The 19,189-nt window shown below is 51.5% G+C and overlaps 1 protein-coding gene across 1 annotated transcript in view; it reads left to right on the top strand.

The window, feature by feature from the left end:
- Nucleotides 1-19,189, top strand: part of CCDC88C (coiled-coil and HOOK domain protein 88C) — a 113,898-nt gene that overhangs the window by 83,204 nt on the left and 11,505 nt on the right. Inside the window, exons 17-25 of the mRNA XM_039884030.1 lie at nucleotides 493-634; nucleotides 1,442-1,630; nucleotides 2,782-2,943; nucleotides 4,144-4,421; nucleotides 7,778-7,921; nucleotides 9,799-9,985; nucleotides 11,241-11,386; nucleotides 13,504-13,593; nucleotides 14,900-15,138. Of these exons, the coding sequence (XP_039739964.1) occupies nucleotides 493-634; nucleotides 1,442-1,630; nucleotides 2,782-2,943; nucleotides 4,144-4,421; nucleotides 7,778-7,921; nucleotides 9,799-9,985; nucleotides 11,241-11,386; nucleotides 13,504-13,593; nucleotides 14,900-15,138 (1,577 nt within the window). The remainder of the gene's footprint in view (nucleotides 1-492; nucleotides 635-1,441; nucleotides 1,631-2,781; nucleotides 2,944-4,143; nucleotides 4,422-7,777; nucleotides 7,922-9,798; nucleotides 9,986-11,240; nucleotides 11,387-13,503; nucleotides 13,594-14,899; nucleotides 15,139-19,189) is intronic.

The raw sequence follows: 19,189 nt of genomic DNA, 5'->3' as shown, positions 1-19,189 counted from the left end.
TAAAATTAAAAAAATTAACTGTTGCTGTAATTAACTATTGCAGGCTTTGCCTGCAGTGCTTTTTAAAATGACTCATTTTTCAAGGAATCCAGTGTCTTAGACTTTTTTTGGACTTGTACCTGAGAAGGTCCACGTGTTCAATAACCCTTTTGGTGTGGTGAAAAGGCCATGCGAACTTACCACTCAGCACTGTGACCTTGGGCAAATTGCTTAATCTCTCTGAGACTCAGTTTCCCCATCTGTGAAAGGGCCATGATAATGCCTCCCTAAGACGATGGCTGTAAAGCTACCGTAGTGCTTCTTGTTTGAACACGTCGTAGGCACGTTGACACTGGGAGTCCTGGGAAAGGCTCTGCATGGACGGTTTTTGGCTCCTGGACCAAAAGTGCAGGGTGCCGGCTTAGTGGAGGGAAGGTGTGTGGCAGCCGGGAGACTGGGAGCTTGTGGGTAGGAAAGGCAGACAAATGATACTGTTACATCTGTATTTTTCAGAAAATACAAGATTTTGGAGGGCAGGAATGAATCCACTTTAAAAATGACACTAGCCATGAAAGAAGAAAAGATCGTGTTCTTAGAAGCGCAGATGGAAGAGAAAGCCAGCCTGAATCACCAGTTACAGAACGAGCTCCAGGTGGTAAGAGCTGGCCGTGGGGGACGAGCTTGGGTCTTGGCCATGAGGTCCCCACCTCACCCTTTCCAGCCCCTCAGCTGGGTAGCAGAGGGGCAGCCTGGATGCTCACTTCCTGGAGCGGGTGTGGATGAGCCACAGAGTTCTGAGGCAGCTACATCAGAATCATCCACGTCAGGGCTGCACAGAACCAGAGAGTGGCGTAGAGGCCAGAAAGAGAAGGCCGGCTCAGAACAGCACCGCGTCTGCTGGGCAAGGTCTAGGGCACCGAGAAGGACCCGTGTGAACTTGTGGGCATTGGACACCAAACAGGCCTACAGAGGCTCATGGGCACCCTCAGATGGGGCACACAGGCACACAGGGGCTCATAAGGTTGTGCACATCTCCTCTTAGCACGGGCCCTCCACAGGTGTGCGCACAGGTACCCTTCCTCCCTCCTCTTTGAATCCTTGGCACGCCTCTTGGCTGCGTGATTGGGTAAGGAATTAGGGCAAAGCTGTTCTAGAGCCGGAAGGGGCTTTATAACATCACTTGGTCCACATTCCTGGGCTCGCCTCGGCAGACAGCCGAGGCTCAGGGAAGTGAGAAGACTTGCCACAAGGCTAAAGTCGGGACTGAGGCAGGATGGGGTTGCAGGTGACCACCGCTTGTGTGCACTGCCCCCAAAAGCAAAAGCCGAGTGTCTGGCTTGTCATGTGCCAGTGCTGGGTGAGGCGGGGGGTTTGGTGTGGGGCCGTCCTCTGGCCACTGACAGCGGACTCCAAGCTGGCCTCTTCCTGCCCCACATCTGCTTTCATGCACCTGTCCCCACAGCTGCAGAAGGAGTGTGAGAGCCTCAGGCAGAACCAGGAAGAGGGGAAGCACCTGCAGAATTCTGTCAAACAGCCTGTGGGGACGTTGGTTGCTGGTCACCAAGGAAGGGAGAGCTGGGGGCCAAGCCACAAGGAAGCCACCATGGAGCTGCTGCGAGTGAAGGACCGGGCCATTGAGCTGGAGCGGGATGTGAGTTGGCTGCCCCGGTCACAGTTGCTCAGAGAGACCTTCCTATTAAAATGGTCCCGGTGATGGAACGCCATCACTGTAAAGCACACAAGATGTCAGAATCTGTTGAGAGTTATTTAGATCTAGTTGGACACTTCTTGAGTTGTCCTGGCAAATCCTTTTAGCTGTTTTTCATTTGCGGCCCCTTCAGCATTTCCAGCACAAAGGGGTATATTCATATTTTCTCATGGTGACTTGCAGTCTGTCTGCCCATCAGACTCGGCCTATGGTGTATTTCCATAGCATTGTGTGTCCTATGGCGTATTTCCATAGCATTGTGTGTCAGTGCTCTGTATCAGGGGTGACAAACCACAGCCCGCTGCCTGCTTTTGTAAACAAGGTTTTATGAGAACACAGACATGCCCTTTGTGCTGTGTGTGGTTGCCTCCCTAGCACTGGAGGGGCTGAGTAGTTGGGACAGAGACAACATGGCTGGTACACCCCAAAATATTTACTATCTGGCCCTTTACAGAAAAAACAGTTTGCCAGTGCATGTCTAAACCCCTGGTTTTATTTGACGCTCCCAACAATTGCATGAAGTAGATAGTGATGGTTTGACAGATGAGAAAGCTGAGACAGAGTTTAAGAGACTTGACCAAAGTCCCGTGCTAGTAAGGTAACCCACATGTCTTGGCCCCTGGCCCAGTTGGTGGCGTATTCTGCAAGGCCTTTATCAGCCTCATGGAACATGAACCACCTCATTCTACCTGCTGTCACTCCGGAGTAGGGTGAGGCTGTGGCCGCAGGCCTTGACTCCCATCCTGTGCAAGAAGCTGAAAGAAATACACTCAGGTGTTCAACAGAAAACAAAAGCATTAGAGAGAGGATGAAGCAGCCCGAACTCCAGCTTGCCTTTGCCTCGCACCCAAAGCTAAGGTTCTGTGCTCAGTCCCCTTTATATGTATTCTTTGTTGTCTTGAAAGCACATGCCCCGCAAAATAGTTATTTTTTCCAATTCTGTTGATTGTGTTTTCCAAGAGGGAAAATGTTACTTCTCTCACCTGGCGGACCCTGGCTTTGGCCCCCAAAACATAGACTCTTGAGGGTTCCTTACAACTCAGGTACCATTTATCAGGCCAGTGTCTGATGACCTCGTGCTTCCCACTCCCTAGAACGCAGCTCTGCAGGCTGAGAAGCAGCTGCTCAAGGAACAGCTGCAGCACTTGGAGACCCAGAACGTGGCCTTCAGCAGCCAGATTCTAACCCTGCAGAGACAAAGCGCCTTCCTGCAAGAGCACAACACGACCCTGCAGACCCAGACAGCCAAGCTGCAGGTGAGGGCACGGGGTGAATACCTGCTCTCCTGGAGACCAGCTCCCAGCACGCCGGCTCCTCATAAGAAGCGAGACGGTGAATGAGAGAGTTGGGGGTCTTGTTGTTTTATTTTTAATAGGCTCGTTGTAAACAGTGGTTTCTAGCCTCAAGATCTTGGAAGGTGGTGATGGTTTATAAGCCATTTTCAATGATTGAACATGCGGCTGCCCAGGCCAAAAATGTCATTTCCCTGCTTTTGTCTGTTTCCTAAAATCTGTCCCTCGAGGTGTTACTAGGAATGACTTGGGGGAAGACGTGGGACCAGCCAAGTTCAGCCCAACAGAGTTAAGCAGGTTTCTTTACCGTGGGACCGGGCAGAGCCTCTCTAAGGTGGATTTTTAACCTCCACGAGAGGAGGCGAGCATGAAGTGGCTCCCCAGCTGTCACGAGCATCTGGCAGAGCTGGTGTTCTGAGCTGCGGAGGTGGGGACATTGGTGTTTATTTATGGCCGATAGGTTGTGGGAAAACGAATTATTTATTAATGCAGTTTCTGAGGAAAGCGTTTGAAAATATGTAACTTATGGGTCAGGGACAATGAACAGGAAACATTTGGCAAAGAGGTTAGGGTTGGTTCTGTTAAAATAGAGTAGGGTATTGGCTAGTAGTTCGTTTTTGTTGGGTTGTTAATGTTGTAATGATGTGGTTTGAATATCCGTGTAATTCTGGCCTCAGAATGAGTTAGGACGGATTCTCTCTTTGGTTTTCTGGTGGTTTTAGGTGTCGCTGGTTGGGTGTTCTGTAAACGTGTTAGGTCACATTGGTAGGTAGTGTTGTTCAGGTATTCTATATCCCTGCCGGTTTTCCGTCTACTTCTTTTTTTAAAATAAGCTTTTGAAAGGAGTCAAAGACGGTACCCAAGGTACCTAGAGAAAAGACATAATTTGCCCCAAAAGGTCGCATTTGCGGAGGGGGCACAGCACTGAAGCACCATGTAATAGCCCGTTTGTGCCATCAGCCCTTTCCAGGAGCAGTTCCTTAAGCTCTGATAGAACTGTCCTCAGTCCCCTGGGTTTTGCCTGCCCTGAGGGTCCCTATTATTTCAGTGTTGCACGTGACCCCTGCTCTTGGCCCCTCACTGCATTTGGGGACGCCGAGCCCGTGGCTCCCCGGGGCCTGCACACAGAGAGGCAGCCCAGCTCCCCTCCCTCCCTCCCTGCAGGTGGAGAACTCCACTCTGAGCTCCCAGAGCGCCTCGCTCACCTCGCAGTACACCCTGCTCCAGAACCAGCAGGCAGCCAAGGAGAGTGAGAACGAGAACCTGCAGAAGCAGCAGGAGCGGCTGACGGCCGCCTACGAGGCCCTGCTGCAGGACCACGAGCACCTGGGCGCGCTCCACGAGCGCCAGTCCGCGGAGTACGAGGCCCTCATCCGCCAGCACAGCTGCCTGAAGACGCTGCATCGGAACCTGGAGCTGGAGCACAAGGAGCTCAGGGAGAGGTGTGTGCGGCAGCTGCCGGGCAGTCAGGTGGTGCCCGCAGGGCTCGGGTTCCTCCCTGCGCCGTGCCCCCACCGTGCTTCCTCTTGGTTGGCCCTCTGCTTCAGGGTCTGGGGCACAGGGAAGTAAATCAAATGTCACCCTCAGCGGTTTGGGGTTTCTGGAGACTGAGCGGCAGGAGGGTCCCCGAGTGGAGAAGCGGGTATGTGGCTAATCCTGGCTTGGGGAAACCTAGCATTGGCATTGGGGTCTCTGCTCCCCTAAGGATTCCCACCCATCTTCCTTTTCTCTCCAAACCAAGAACAAGGAGGAGGAAGTTCACCACAGCTGCTGATTCGTAGCGACGTGCTTTACCCTAGATTCCCAGGCATTTCCTTTCCTATCAAAATCTGGGCTTCTTCTTTTTTTTAACCATTGATCTTTGAAAGTGTTGAGCATATAGAAAGTGAACAGAATAGTGAAGTCAGAGCCCTGTGTCGGCATCACCCGGCTTCAGCGGCTGTCAGCACGCTGCCATTCTCGTTTCATCTTTACCTCCCGCTCTCCACCTCCACACTTCTTTTGGTTTTAGGTAAAATGGATGTACATTGAAATGCACAGATCTTAACCTAACTCTGGACAAGTCAGGGTTTGGAGTGCATTCAGTGGCAACATTGCCTGAGCTCCGGCCCACAGGTCCTGATTGTTCCAGGCCGCTGGGCAGGTGCGCAGGGCCCAGAGCCGAGGGGTGTGTGATGTGCACGTGACTAACTCAGGAGAGCGAGGCTCTCAGACACTTGCAGCTGCATGGGGGAAGCGATTATCCCCTCCCCGTGCTCATGAGGTGTCCCTGAGATAGCGTTGCCCTTGACTCGGCCTCAGCGAGATGCTGAGTGAAAGCCGAGTCTTTGGCAGGAGCAGTGGAGGTGCAGCGAGTTCCCATTGCAGGGCTCCAGGGCGGTGGCTGAGCCAGCAAAGCTTTGTGGGGGCATCTGGCGATGCTGTGGATGATGGCATTCATTCATTCATTTACCAGGGCTTCCGTTCGCCTCCATCCGCAGCCCTCCACCCCTTTATCCCGCAGATCGCCAGCCTTCAGAAGTGCTGAGGCGTCTGCTCCTGTAAGACTCAGCTCCTTCTAGCGAAAATGAGCTGCTTCTGCCTCTTGCCTCTCCGTCTTCCCACAGCCATCCTGTATTCACGTAGCATTTATTGAACATCCACTGTACATGTGGTACTGTGTCTAGACGTGGGAGGGACGCACCCAGCTGAGTACTGAGGTGGAGCAAAATGTGTTCACACAACTCTGAAACTGGCAACTAGCATGGTGCCCACCACTCAGCAGGTGCTTGTGTGTCTTTTTAAATAATTTTTTCCAATTACAGTTGACATAGAATGTTATATCAGTTTCAGGGGTACAACATAGTGATTAGACATGTATATACCTTACAAAGTGATCACCCCAGTTAGGCTAGTACCCACCTGGCACCATACATAGTAATTATAACATTGAGTATGTTTCCCGTGCTCTACTTTACGTTCCTGTGATTGTATTTATAACTACCAATTTGTACATCTTAATCTCTTCCCCTTTTCACCCACCCTCCAGCCCCCCTCCCATCTGTCAACCATCTGTTTGTTCTCTGTATCTATGAGTTTGTTTTTTGTTTTGATCGTTTATTTTGATTTTTAGTTTCCACATGCAAGTGAAATCATATGGTATTTGTCTTTCTCTGTCTGACTTATTTCACTTAGCATAACATTCTCTAGGTCCATCCACGTCATCACAGATGGCAAGATTTCACTCTTTTGTGGCTGAGTAATATTGCATTGTATATATGTGTACCACTTCTTTATCCATTCATTTATCGATGGACACTTAGGTTGCTATTGTAAATACTGCTGCATGCAGAAGTGCTGAATTACTCAGTATTTTTTGCTGGTTGGACAGATGGCTGGTGGCCCCTTCCGTCTGCCTGCAACAAGGCTACGGGTTTGGAAGTGTAGGTACCTGGAACACAGGGATGATGAAGTCAGACAGTCATTCATTCATTTCCTTACACATATTTGCTGAGTGTCATGCCTCATACTGGGGATTCATGGGGAGCAAGCCTCGTCCAGTTCTTGCCCTGCAGTTGGTGGTTACTAACGGTTAGAGATAGGCTTGATCAGTGCACTTCTCCAAGACTTTATATTAGGGAAGTGGGACCCCTATGATCAGCCTGTGGCCTTGATTTGTTGGACCTGGATGACCTTTTCCAGAATTGTTACCCTGGATGAGAAAGATCACCACTCTGAAAGCCAGGCCGAGCCCCCACTCTCAGCTTTCCACTTCGCCCATGGCTAAAGGCTGCACAGCTGTGTGTTTTAAACAGCTGTCTGAGCAGGTTTTCACGTTTGTCCCTCACATTCTTGGCTCCATTCAGATGGTACAAGTACTACTGATAATGGGGGCTGGGGGGTCAGCAGTGGAGGTCTGAAGACGGAGCCTGGAAACCCTGGAACCACGAGTGGTCTCCATTAGACTGAGAATTCTCTGACCTTGGACTTGGCAGGAGCTCCTGTGTCATCCTGTCATCCGTAAACACAGAAGCTTCCAGCAGGCGGGAGCAACAGCCTAGGCTGTCAGGGACTCCACACCCTTGTGCTCTGCTGCCCTCCAGGGACAGCTGGTGGTAACCTGGAGAAGAAAATAAAAGCCCCAAAGCTGAGGGGCTGGCTGTTGGAGGGGAGGCGAGGGAAGGGGCTGGGTTGGGGGATCTTGAGGAGCAGCTACATACGTATGTGCACATGTGCGCGCGTGTGTAGGCGTGTGCGTGTGTGTGTGTGTGTGTATATGAACTGACCTCTGGCACCTGCTCGGGCCCCACCAGGCCAGCCTCTGATCCCACACGCCTGACAGAATGGGGTCCGGTCCCAAGCAGAGGGTGGAGAAGGTGGAGGGCCCACCCAGTCCCAGGTGAGGAAGGATTAGCTGCTGTGTGCGGTGGAATTCAGCTGTTTATTTTGTGGTTTCTTTTAGATGTTTGCTTAGTGAGCCACCTAGTAACTTATTTATAACTAACTCCCTAAGAAGAGGGCGTGGAGTCCAGGGAACATGCTCATGGTGTTCTCAGGTGGCTGAAGGAGGAAGGCTGCTTTGACAAGGAATCAGGGGACCGTGGAGACAGGTCGTTGGGGGGAAGAGGACCCCCAGCGCTGGCCCTGCCATCTCTCCCCGTTTCTCTGCTGTCCAGCCCGGCTTCCTGCCCGTTCTACAGAGAGATGCCGCCAGGGGAGTCCCCTCTTCCCACGGCAGCTTCGCAGTCTCCTGGGGCCTGTGTTACCTGTTGGGAGAGAGTCCCCCAGCAGGCTCCCAGCGGGTGTGTCCCCTCCACAGGCATGAGGACATGCTGAGACATCAGGCGGAGCTGGAGGAGCTGGAGAAGGCCTTGAACGCTGAGCGGGAGGCGCTGCAGCAGGAGCAGAGGACGAACGCCATCGCCGCGGGCGAGAACCAGAGGCTGCGGGACGAGCTGGACAGGTAAGCGCAGCCACCCCCCGGGCAGCGGCTTCTGCCCTCCCGGTTCTGTTCAGACCAGCTCACTCCGCACCTGCTGAGAGAAGGGCCAGTGAGTTTCCTGGTAAATCGTCTGTTTTTACAAAAGCTGTCATGTTCACAGCTGGTAAAAGGGGACTCTAGCTGGTGGCCGGGGTGGGAGGGCTCAGGTGTCCCCTGGGACAACACGTCGTCTAAGTTTGGATAACTTTACCCCCCACGCTTGTTATTTGTGGCTGTGTCAGGCATGGGTGCCTTCCTCCCCTGACGTGAGCCGCACCGCGAGCCCATGGAGGGGATGGTGGGTCAGGCTTATGCACACCTTCCCTGTGTGTGAGCTCACCTCCTTGCTGACATGGACTTGGAATCCCTGAGTCGGTACTCGTGGCCTTTCGCGGACATGTCCAGAGTGGCGAGGCGTTTGAGTTGCCTGATGGGCACGTTCGCAGCTGAGGTGGGGGAGGCCTTTGACCTCTGCCTTCTTGTTTCGGCGCCCTTTCTGTGGTTCACTAGTGCATGGTTTTCATACTTTTATGCTTTAAGTGCAAGGCCGAGGCTGCGATGTGCCTTGCAGAGGACACACGTGGGGTAGTTACGCTTCATTCAGGCATGAGTTATGGTGCTGTGAGTATTCTACATAAGGTGTCTTTAAACAGAAACCCACATAAAATAAAGTATGTCTTGATCAGTCGACAGAAATGTGACCAGACTCTCAAGAACCTACCCCTGTTTTCCCTAGGAACAGTGGGTCCGTATTTGCTAATTCAGTGTTCGAGGTGACTTTATAGAACTTTACTACCGCAAGTAACGAGAATCAACTGAAACTTTTATTATCCTTTTTTTTTTTAACTGATGAGGAAATAGGCTTAGAGAGAATATACATGTGGTAGATAAGCTTCATTCAGTTCAAGGTCAGTGCTTCTAGTTAATGGCACGGTCAAGATTTGAATCCAGGTGTTGTCTCATCCCAGAGGCATGACCATATGAAGCTGCTTTCTCCCTATGTCCTTATGTTCATGGGTACCAGGGACTACAAACTTGGTGCTTCCGGTGGCCGGGCAGGTCAGGATGGGGCGAGGAGTGCTGGTGGTAGACCTGACATTGACGTGGAGAATATGCACCGTGGAGACTGTACGCTGCCTACAGGTCGTCATCTGGGAAGCAGGCCTGGGGCTGCCAGGTCATCCTGTGTGTATGCTGTTATGAGAAGCTGGACAACTGAAATGTTGATGTGAAACTTTAAAATTTTTAAATATTAATCTAATTCATTTTTAAAACAATGGCAAAAACTGTGTGGGCCAAACAGGACACATCTGTGTCCACATTGAGTCCATGAGCCTCTGTGATTTGAGCTTTCTGATATAAATCTTCCCCCAGGAAACTCCAGCACCGTAATATGTTGATCATGGTAATTTCGGGATTTACATAATACCTCAGCATCTCACATTTCATTTACCTCAGGAGTTGAAATTAGAATGGGGTTTGGAATTGGGGAGAAGAGCTGGGCGCAGGCATAGAGTTTTACAGCAAGAAAGTTTTAACAGCAGAATCCTTTTTTCCAAGTGGGCAGATGTGCCATAGCCTTAAATCTAAGAGAGATGATAACAGTGGTGCTCTGTGAAGCTGTGCCGAACCTGCCTGTCCCGTCCCCCCCACCTGGTGCGGGCCACCAGGGGTACCCTCATAGAACCCCAGCAAACACAGTTTGAAAACCACTGGCTTTGTTCAGCCTCCCACCCTGCCTCATTTACACATGAAAAAACTGAGGCCCAGAGAAATTACGGTTTTGTCCGAGGTTGCACAGCTGGGACAGAACCTGGTGTGCCCCTCAGCCCCTCAGCCCCGTGGCTCTCCACCCCCAGGATCAGTTTCCTGCACCACCAGCTGAAGGAGGAGTATGAGGAGCTGCACAGCCACACCAAGGAGCTGAAAGCCTCGCTGAACGGCTCGCAGCTGGAGCTGAACCGCTGGCAGGCCCGGTTCGACGAGCTGAAGGAGCAGCACCAGAGCATGGACATCTCGCTGACCAAGCTGGACAACCACTGCGAGGTGAGGCCTGGGGCTCCAGAGCCTCAGGACACCGACAGCCTGGGGCTCAGCCAAGTCACAATGGGTCCTTTTGGCGGTCGTGCTCAAAGACTGTGTGAAGGTCACACAGAGGCCAAGAGGAAACCAGAGGCATTTGAAGGGGACGAGCACCGTGAGTGGTAGGGACATGTCGAAGAACACCTTTCCTCTGACCTTTGCTTTTTGCTGGGTCGGGTTGGGGACAGTGCATGCGAACAGCCGATACCGTCGTGTTTCCGTCCTCTCGGCCGGGCGTTCCGCTCCGTGCTTATCTGTGTCATCCGTTTAATCCTCACGATGATCCCATGGGCTGGGGTGCCCATCGCCCCTGCTAAGTAGTGGATTGGGACCCAGTCTGTCTGCTCGTGACCTTCCTGCTACATCAGCCGCACTGGTCATCTGGGGCAGGCGTTGGCCAACCTCAGCCCTCGGCTCAGATCTGTCCCCTGCGGGTTTTATGTGGCTGTGAAGCCAGAAGGGCTGTCACAGTTTTTATTAATGGTTGGGAAAAATCACAGTAGAATGCTATTTTGTGGCAAGTGAAAATGAGAGGAAATTTAAACGTCAACGTGTATAAGCAGAGTTTTTTGAACACAGCTCCAGCCGCGTGTTTCCGTTTTGTCTCTGGCTGATTTCCTGCTGCAGTGAGAGTTGAGTGGTTGCAGCAGAGACCACTGTCCTGTCTGGAAGACAAACATTTGCTGCCTGGCTCTTGACAGAAGAAGTGTGAGCTGTCCCGCAGAAATGCAACTCAGGCCTCCATATGTCAATTAAAATTTTCTAGTAGCCACATTAGAAAAGTAAAAGGAAACAGGTGGGATTAATATTAATGATACATTTTATTTAGCTGATATAGTTAAAATATCATTTCAACGTGTAACCAAAAACCGTATTAATGAGATACTTTATATTCTCTCTTTAGTCCTCATTAAGTCCTCAGACTCTGTTGTGTAATTTGCACTTGTGACACATCTCAGCTCAGACAGGCCACATTGTAAGTGCCCAGCAGCCACATGCTGTCAGCGGCTGCCGGATTGGACAGCGCAGTTACAGCGAGAGCTTGGCCACCTGTCTGTCCGTTACTGGCCATTTTAGTCCTTCCAAGTTTGCGGCGGTGTAGATAATACTGAGAAGGACATGTTCGTGCATGTGACTTTCCCGTCTTTTGGAAGCTAGATTCCCATCAGTGGAACTCAGGGTCACATGGTATTTGAGACATTGTCAATCTGTGTTCCAGCTGCTGTCCCGTCTCAAGGGGAACTTGGAGGAAGAAAATCATCACCTCCTGAGCCAGATCCAGCTGTTGAGCCAGCAGAACCAGATGCTTCTAGAGCAGAACATGGAGAACAAGGAGCAGTACCACGAGGAGCAGAAGCAGTACATGTAAGGGGTGTGGGCGGTGCCTGTCGACAGGGGCCCCGGCTTCCCAGCTCCACTCCTAGATGGGAGACGTCTGGGCTCCTGGGCACAGTGGTGTCCTGGGGTCAGGGGACAGAGCATCTTGCCAGCGTATCCTTCTCTCGGTTTCCCTGCGAGGGTTCTAGATTTCTAAAAGTAGTGGCTGTTGGCCTTTGTTTGCGTTTCAAAGGCATTGCCCACCACCAGAAGCTTCTTAATCTGCTGTTGGAATTAAATTTACTTTTAAAAATACAACAGTGCTAAAGAGAGGTAACCTCAAGAAAAGACTTAAGATCGAAGGCTTTGCACAGGTGCCATTGCCTGTCCCTCTCTGCGTCTGTTTTCCACGGACGGTCTGGACAGCAGCTGACCGGCGCGCTTCCCCCCAGTGTGGTATCCTTCCTCAGCTGGTGTTGGGGAGGAGCTGGCTTCGGCGTCGGCCCTGCAGGGAGCACATACCACTCCCTGCTCCCCAGGAGCCCGTAGGGCTGATGGGTGTGAGCAGAGCTGTGTCCAACCGGACAGGTGTCAAGCTACATGGAGGCCTCGCAGGAAACGTGGTGGTGGGAGCGAAGGTTCTGCTGCTGACACAGGACGGGGAGGAGGCAAGCCGGATGGGGGGACACAAAGGCGGAGCACGGCCCGGGTGCAGGAAGCACGCAGGAGAGAAGGGTGGAGAAGGAGGCGGCACTCAGCCACGTCTGTGCCTGGCTCACGCGTTGGGATTCACTGGGAGTGTGTAAGGGACACTGGCCTAGCCAGGCCTCGGCAGGTGCCAGGGCCAAGGTCAGGAGGGGCAGCCCTGGCCATGGAAACCTAGCGGTTCGGAGTCAGGTCATCCAGGGTCCATGTCGAGGGTCCAGGGTGGCCTTGACCCTTCCATGCCGTACTGGCTGGACTGTCCTTGTGATTGGGAATGGCTGGCCAGTGTGGGGAAGGCAGGTGGAGACACGCTGGCAGAGGGACATGGTCACAGTGAACACCAGGGCACTGTTCCAGCTCGCTGGTGGAGCATTGTTTTCCTGGCTCCACCTGGTCTGGAGGTGGCTCTCCACCTACCGAAGGATGGTTTACATCGAAAACCACACCATAATTTGGAGGTGGAAATGCCCGTTGCCTGGAGGGCTGGTGCAGACAGGAAGAGGAGGAGCCTGTGCCTGGGGGGTGGTCTGATGACAGCGTCATACTGGACAGTGTCTGCAGAGGCTAGGGAGCTGGCCAGCTCCAGGCCCTGGGAGGGCACAGTGCCTGCCTTATGAACAGGACAGGGCAGCAGCCCAGTGGGCAGCGTTACAGCCTGCTCCGCCGCTGACTCCCCAAGATGAAACGGAAGCATGCCTGTTTCGGGGGGCCGGACTCTTCCTCCCAGCAGCAGGGTGGCCTCTGGCAGCTTGAGGTTGGGAAGGTGCCTCATTAGTCCTTCCTATGTTTTCAAAAATGTGAACTGGATTCCAACATTTAGAGATCAGGAGATTTCGCTTCACAAGCTGGGTTTCTGGCTTCTCTGAAAAAATCAGTCTGCCCCACGCGCTGAGCTTGCTGCGTTCCCCACCACTCCCTCCGGTCTTCCCAGGCCCACGTTGCCCGTTTTCTTCTCTGCCTGGCCCCCCAAAACTTTTGAGTTTGCTCCTGTGGGGGTGTTGCCAGGAACCCAGTATCGCTCAGCTGACTTCAGCCTTGCTGCCCGTCTAACTCCCTGGGAGCGGACCTCTCCCCAGCACCAAAGGCATCGGTCTGCCCCCAGGAGCTAGCCCTGGGTCTGACCCCGAGTGCCTCGCATCCTGAATGGCCTGGCTGGATCGTCCTTGAGGCTTCTGAGCCTTAGTTTTCAGACAGTTAGGGGTTTGCTCTCCTGAGCGTAGTTACAGCCAGACCCCGGATGCTCCCGCAGGTCTCCTCCAGAGGCTCCTGCACCCCCGTCAGACACTTCCATTCCCGTAGCCCCACCTTGGCAATCCTAACGGTCAGGAGCAGCACCGAGATGTCTGGATCCCAGAAACACCAGCCTCTGCTGGGCCCTGCAGGCCCCAGGCTGGACTGATGAGTAAATGCACATGTTTTATTTAAAACTCGATTGGTTGTTTTTCTTTCTCTGTTCACAGAGACAAATTAAATGCCTTACGGAGACATAAGGAAAAACTAGAAGAAAAAATCATGGATCAGTACAAGTTCTATGATCCTGCTCCAAAGAAGTGAGTCGATTTAAGTTTCAGTGACATAAGCACAGAACAGAAAAGCCTGCTTTGCGTGAGCAGGATGGAAGCTGGCCGTGCAGAGCAGAGTCTCGTTTGTAGGGCTGTGTCATGCTCTGTGTCTCGGGTCATCAGTTTGCAGGTCTCTCCCATCATAGAAAGAGTTTGAATTTCTTTCAGTCCCGCCCTCCGAGCAGGAGCTGTGAGGGATGACAAACGCCAGCTGACCCCAATCGGACAGGCCACAGCCCTTTTAAGGAAGGCTGAGAGTCAGTGCTTTTGAGCCATTAAAGCAGAATTATTAGGTTTTGTCTCGGAACGTAAGAGGACGTAGGAAACGACACTTCTGTTTTGGGCAGGAAGCTCGGGTGAGACCCCTGCACACCAGCACCCCCCACTCTTCGAACGTGGGGACGTTTTGCCCTTACACAAATTCTGGTTTCACTAGACCCCAGGGCCCCTTCACAAGCTGAGTCCCCAAGACTGCGGGTGTCGTCTAGCAGGGCTTCCCCGGGCCCAGGCCCCAGGGGCCGGCCCTTCAGACCGTCCTGGCTCAGCCCAGCTGTGAAGTCAGAGTCACCGTGAATCGTTCAGGGCCTCTCTGTTGAAATCCCAGAACCTCCACCTAAACCTTTTGTTGACAGAGAAATTGAGGCCCAGATGAGGCAGTCAGGTGATTTGTGTAAACACAGTGCTGTTTAGTTGCAGAACCAGAATCAGAACCCAGGTGGGGGCTCCTGTCATTCCTTGAGAACGCCTCCGGCTCCGGTTAGCTGCAGCTGCATCACTTATGCTTTAAGTTCACTGTTTTTGATTCAAACAGGCACGCTTCCCTCCCCCCTCGCCCAGCTCCTCAGCGCTGGGGATGCTCAGTGTGTGCCGGCTTATTACTTCACTCATTTTTAACTAGCGGAAAGTGCAGGGCCCTGGCCCTGTTCCTGAGGAGGGCATTTGACAGAAAAATTACCGACGCAGATTAGCTTGGCTCAGCCCCACTTCCTTTATTTTGCACGGATAATCAGGAGTCGAGAGTCGTGTTTGGAGTTGTTTCTCCGAGAGGCAGTGTGGGTTTCTGCCACAGTAAGCAATTCTACCACCCCTGGGTCTGGGACTGCAAATCACATTCCACCTTCTGAGCCCCAAATTCGATGACCGTGGTGATGGTGAAGAGCCATCATTCTGAACCCCACATCAGTGGCCAACTCCCCAGGCTGGCGATGGGAATCCCAGCTCAGTCAGGGCATCCAGTGACCTGCTGGAGGGGCAGTGAGGGTTGGTTGTGTCCTAAAAATCTACTTCTGACTAGGAAAAACCACTGGATTGGAGCCAAAGCCTTAGTCAAACTCATCAAACCAAAGAAAGAGGGTTCCAGAGAACGGCTGAAGTCGACCACGGAGAGCTCTCCCTGGCCGCTGGAGTCCCAAGACCCAGCCTCGCCCTCTGCGTCTCAGCCTCTCAGGTCGCAGCCGGAGGCCCCCGAGACCACCCTGTCGAGCTCAAACGGTGTAGACGAGCAGGACGCCCACAACGGGCCCGTGGGCAAAGGTAGGAGGGGCGGACCTGGCTGCAGGCAGGATGTCAAGAGGGTGATCCGGGGACTCTCACGGACAGGGTGGAAGGAACGAGGCAGTGTGTGGGTGTGCCTGAAGGGCGTGTGCTGCGTACACACACATCTGCCTCCTCATGTGTGTCAGCAGCCACGGGGGAGCAGAAACCGTCAGTGCGGGCTCCCATCCCGCCACGGTGTAGTCACTTTAGCGTGACAAAGCATCGCTCGTCACGCAGACTGTGGCGAGGACTCGAACATCCAAAGCCGATAGCCACACAGGCACCACGGAGATGAGCTCAGCTTGTGTGTTTGGGTTTCCGTGCGTGTGTCAAAGGTCAGGAGTAAGCCGTCTCTGTGGGGACTCGCCCAGAGCATTTAGCGTGTAACGTGCATACGCGAGGCCTTCAGCGAGGCCTTGCGTGGCTCTCGTCTTTTCATCACTTTGAAATCAGGCCCAGTTTTCTTCCCCGACCTGACCTGGCCTGAGTCCCGCCACCACGGGCCGTCACTTAGGGCTGTCACTTGGAGTTTACCAGAGGTTTTGAAATGGATTTCTGGCCATACGCTGCGTTTATCGAATCTCGGTGGCTGTCACTGATAAGCAGCACAGTTATCGTGCACACAGATAGAAGGAAAATACGAGCAAGCAAATTGTGGCAGCGACAATTTTGTCAGTTGCCAGCGGTGACTGTGAGACACCGTCGGAGCTGCGCCTTGATCTCAGAGATGTTAAGATTTGGGTGGGACAAGGTACATCTAAGAATCGATTAAACACAGCAGTTACCTTAAACATTGTTAAATATTTAAATTTACTTTTAAACATTTTATGGATTATTCATCCGTCAATCTGCCAAACCTACACCCTGAGAAATTTAATGTTTATGGCTAACGCTAGGACTTCCCAAAGATCAGGCCCATGCCTGAGACTTGCGCCCTCCTAAGGGCTGACATTGCAGCACCGAGGGCCGGTGACAAGCCGCCTTCTGAGTGTGACATGTACACAAGCTTTCAGGGGGTGATACTCACTACCTCAAGTCTTGTTGTGTCACTTGAAACGCAAAACTAAAATGTGCACGTGCACACAAATTGTTGGGGGACTGCTTGCATGTACTGGGAGCATTCTCTGGGCTCAGCACCCTTTTAGCTGATTTACATGCTTTATCTGTCTCATTTAGTCCTGACTGCCCTGTGAGACAGGCACGATTACTGTCCCCTTTTCAGAGCTGAGAAAATGAGGCTTAACAAGGTTAAACATTTGCCTGTAGAGCTGGGATCCAAAGGCAGGTCTGACAGACTATGCAGCCAGAGCCCTAAGCCACTGCGAGCACCGCCTGCACTGCAGTTAACGCTGCCTTGGTCCCCAAAAATGCTGAACAGACAGTGCCGCAGAACCTGGGGCGCTGGCGATGAATGCAGTCAGTCCCTTACCCCTGCTGTGTGAGCAGTGGCCACCAGGCGGCACTGTGGAGGAAGAAATAACAGTTCTGGCATTAACTTTAATCCTAAATCAGAAACTGGATAATCAGTTATGTTAATGTATGACATGTTCAGAAAGTTCAACCAATTGTCTGCTTTGATAAGATTATAATTTCAAGGTCACAAAATATAAGTTCGAAGTAGCGGGTGTGTAGGAGATCTAACGGAGTAATTCATGATGTTGAAGGTTTTTTGGTATCAAAAAGAGATATTTTCATTATTTTTAAGTTCCTCATGCCAACAGATGTCATTTTAGATGTACACGGATTATTCCAGTAGTTCAGGCAGACTATTTCATTACAACAGGCCAGAAACATATCATTAAGTGGTTCCAGGGTCTTTAAACAGGAATGAGAGTAGCGTGTGAGGTGAGTTGTCAGGGAGCCTGTCATTAAAATGAATGAGTAAGAAAAGCTGGGTCCTCAATTAATAAACATTTAATAATTTAACACGTTGAAATTGAAAGGTGTAATCGAAGCCATTGGCTCATCGAGCAATATATAATTCTCATCACGTGCCGAGTAAAGCCTTGGCAGTAAAATGCCACTAAATTGAATTGAGTCAGAGCTTAAATGATTCACTGAGTCCTGATTCTGTCACCTTGTGGGTATCATTTCCGTCTTTCCTGGGCTGGAGAGGATACTGATTTCCTAAGTACATTTAGCTAATTCGGCGTCATTTGTCATCATTCATTTTATTTATTTGCTTCTTTTTTTTTTTCCTTCCTCTCTTGGGTTATCCTGGGGATCACAATTTAGCAACTCAGCGCAAAAAGAGTCCCTTTTTGAGAAGCAAAAGCAAGGACAAAGACAAGTCTCCAGCGGCCCACCCAGCTCTGTCTAAACGCCTGCGGTTCTGGTCTTCCTCTGACATCCCGTCCTGTCCTAACGAGCCTCTCCCTTTCTCAGAAATCGGAGATTTCTAATCCTTTCCCTCCTATCAGTGTCTTCATCACGTTCCCTCCTCCGTTTCTGAAATTCAAACAAACAACAACAGTACCCAAAGGCCTGATGACCCATAGCGGACCCCTCTTCCCGACCCCTGTTTCAAGCCAAGCTTAAAGTAGCCAGCGTGGATTCTGATTTCAAAAGAGAAGATGAGTTGTCACACCCTCTGGACTGTGTCCCAGTGCAGCAGTTGTAGGGGAGCCTTGGGACATCCGCGCACAGGGCCTTGGGCCCGGATGTCCTTGCTAAGTAAGTCCAGTGGCCGTGTGCTGCCCGCTCTTGCACCTGCAGGCTTACGTCGTGCCTGTGTGTAAAGCAGAACTGGTCAGTTGTCGCTATGCTTCCTGAAATATACAGCCTCTGTCGAGTGAGATTCCTTTTTCAGACTCGCTTTTAAGCAGCTGAATTTAAAACTGCTGCCCTTTGCTCCCCTTCCCCTGTTAAAGCACTGGATTCTCGGCTTGTGTGGGTGAGGCCCTTTTCAGACGTGCTATGTTCTGAAGGATTTATTGCTCCATTCAAGCATTTGGTGAGTGAACTGATGTTGCCAAGCCAGAGTTCAGCCCAGAGTGAAGTTTTATGGCTGTGCTGTAGCCGTCTGACCTCTCGGATGCTGATGTTAAAACAGCAGTGGACGGAACATCAGCACGTAAATCACGCCCAGAGCGGGGGGAATGCTGGTCGATAAGAGGCCTTTAGCTACTGCAGTATTTCCTGTCTTCAGCCATTCTTGAACCATCTTCATGATTTTTGCCATACCTTTGTGTCACCTATGTGATTACTTACGTGTTTTCCCTTGAATTGACTCACCATTTCCACTTAAGTTTATTTTAAAAGGAAAGATTATTAACAGTACTGTAAATGGAAAACGAGTATCACTGTAAAAACAAGGTAACCATAAAAATAAACACGTAACTATTAAAGTGTCAAAGTCGGTTGCTGTGGCGCTGACTTCGCCTCATGCACCGCTCTGGGGTCCCTGTCCAGCCTCCCGTCCTCTCCCTGCCGAGCATGCTGTTGGAATCGCGCTGTTTCTCTGCTGGTGGTGCTGCTTGCTCATCTCATCTCCGCCTCCCCCCACTCATTTTCATGAACTCACCTAGTGGATGCCTGTCCCAGTTCATCCCGCCAGACTTGAATCTTGCTTCTCATCAAGGTTATCTTTCAGAATCTAAATTTTCCCGTGGTTTCAAGTCATAAGATTTGGGTGCTCAAAACTTCACAGCGAGTCCAGACTTTAAGTGGCCGAGGGGCAGGTGGGGTCAGATCTGGAAGAGCATGAAGGGGAGCCAGAATCTCAGCAGTGGGCACGGCTCTGGGTCCTTGGCCCCTTGGGAGCCTGGAGCACGGGACATGCAAAACAGCATTGTCCTAATGCTGCTAGGAACTCCGACGGCATGAACTTTTAACTCGTATTTGGAGAGCCTGTCCTCTTTCCTACTGCTGGGTGGTTGGAGTTTTGTTCCCCGCCCCCCATTGTTTTTGTATAGATTTTATTTAACTCTGACAAGAGTACATGGTCATAATAGAAATTTTAGAGATTGCAGAAAAGCACAAGAGACAAAGTAAAAATCATTCTTGAAGTCAGTCTTACCATTCAGAGATTAAGACTTTTTCATTTATT

This window comes from Pteropus medius, unplaced genomic scaffold, assembly GCF_902729225.1.
Source record: "Pteropus medius unplaced genomic scaffold, Ma_sr-lr_union100, whole genome shotgun sequence".
Classification (NCBI taxonomy): domain Eukaryota; kingdom Metazoa; phylum Chordata; class Mammalia; order Chiroptera; family Pteropodidae; genus Pteropus; species Pteropus medius.
This window is presented reverse-complemented; position numbering and strand designations above follow the sequence as displayed.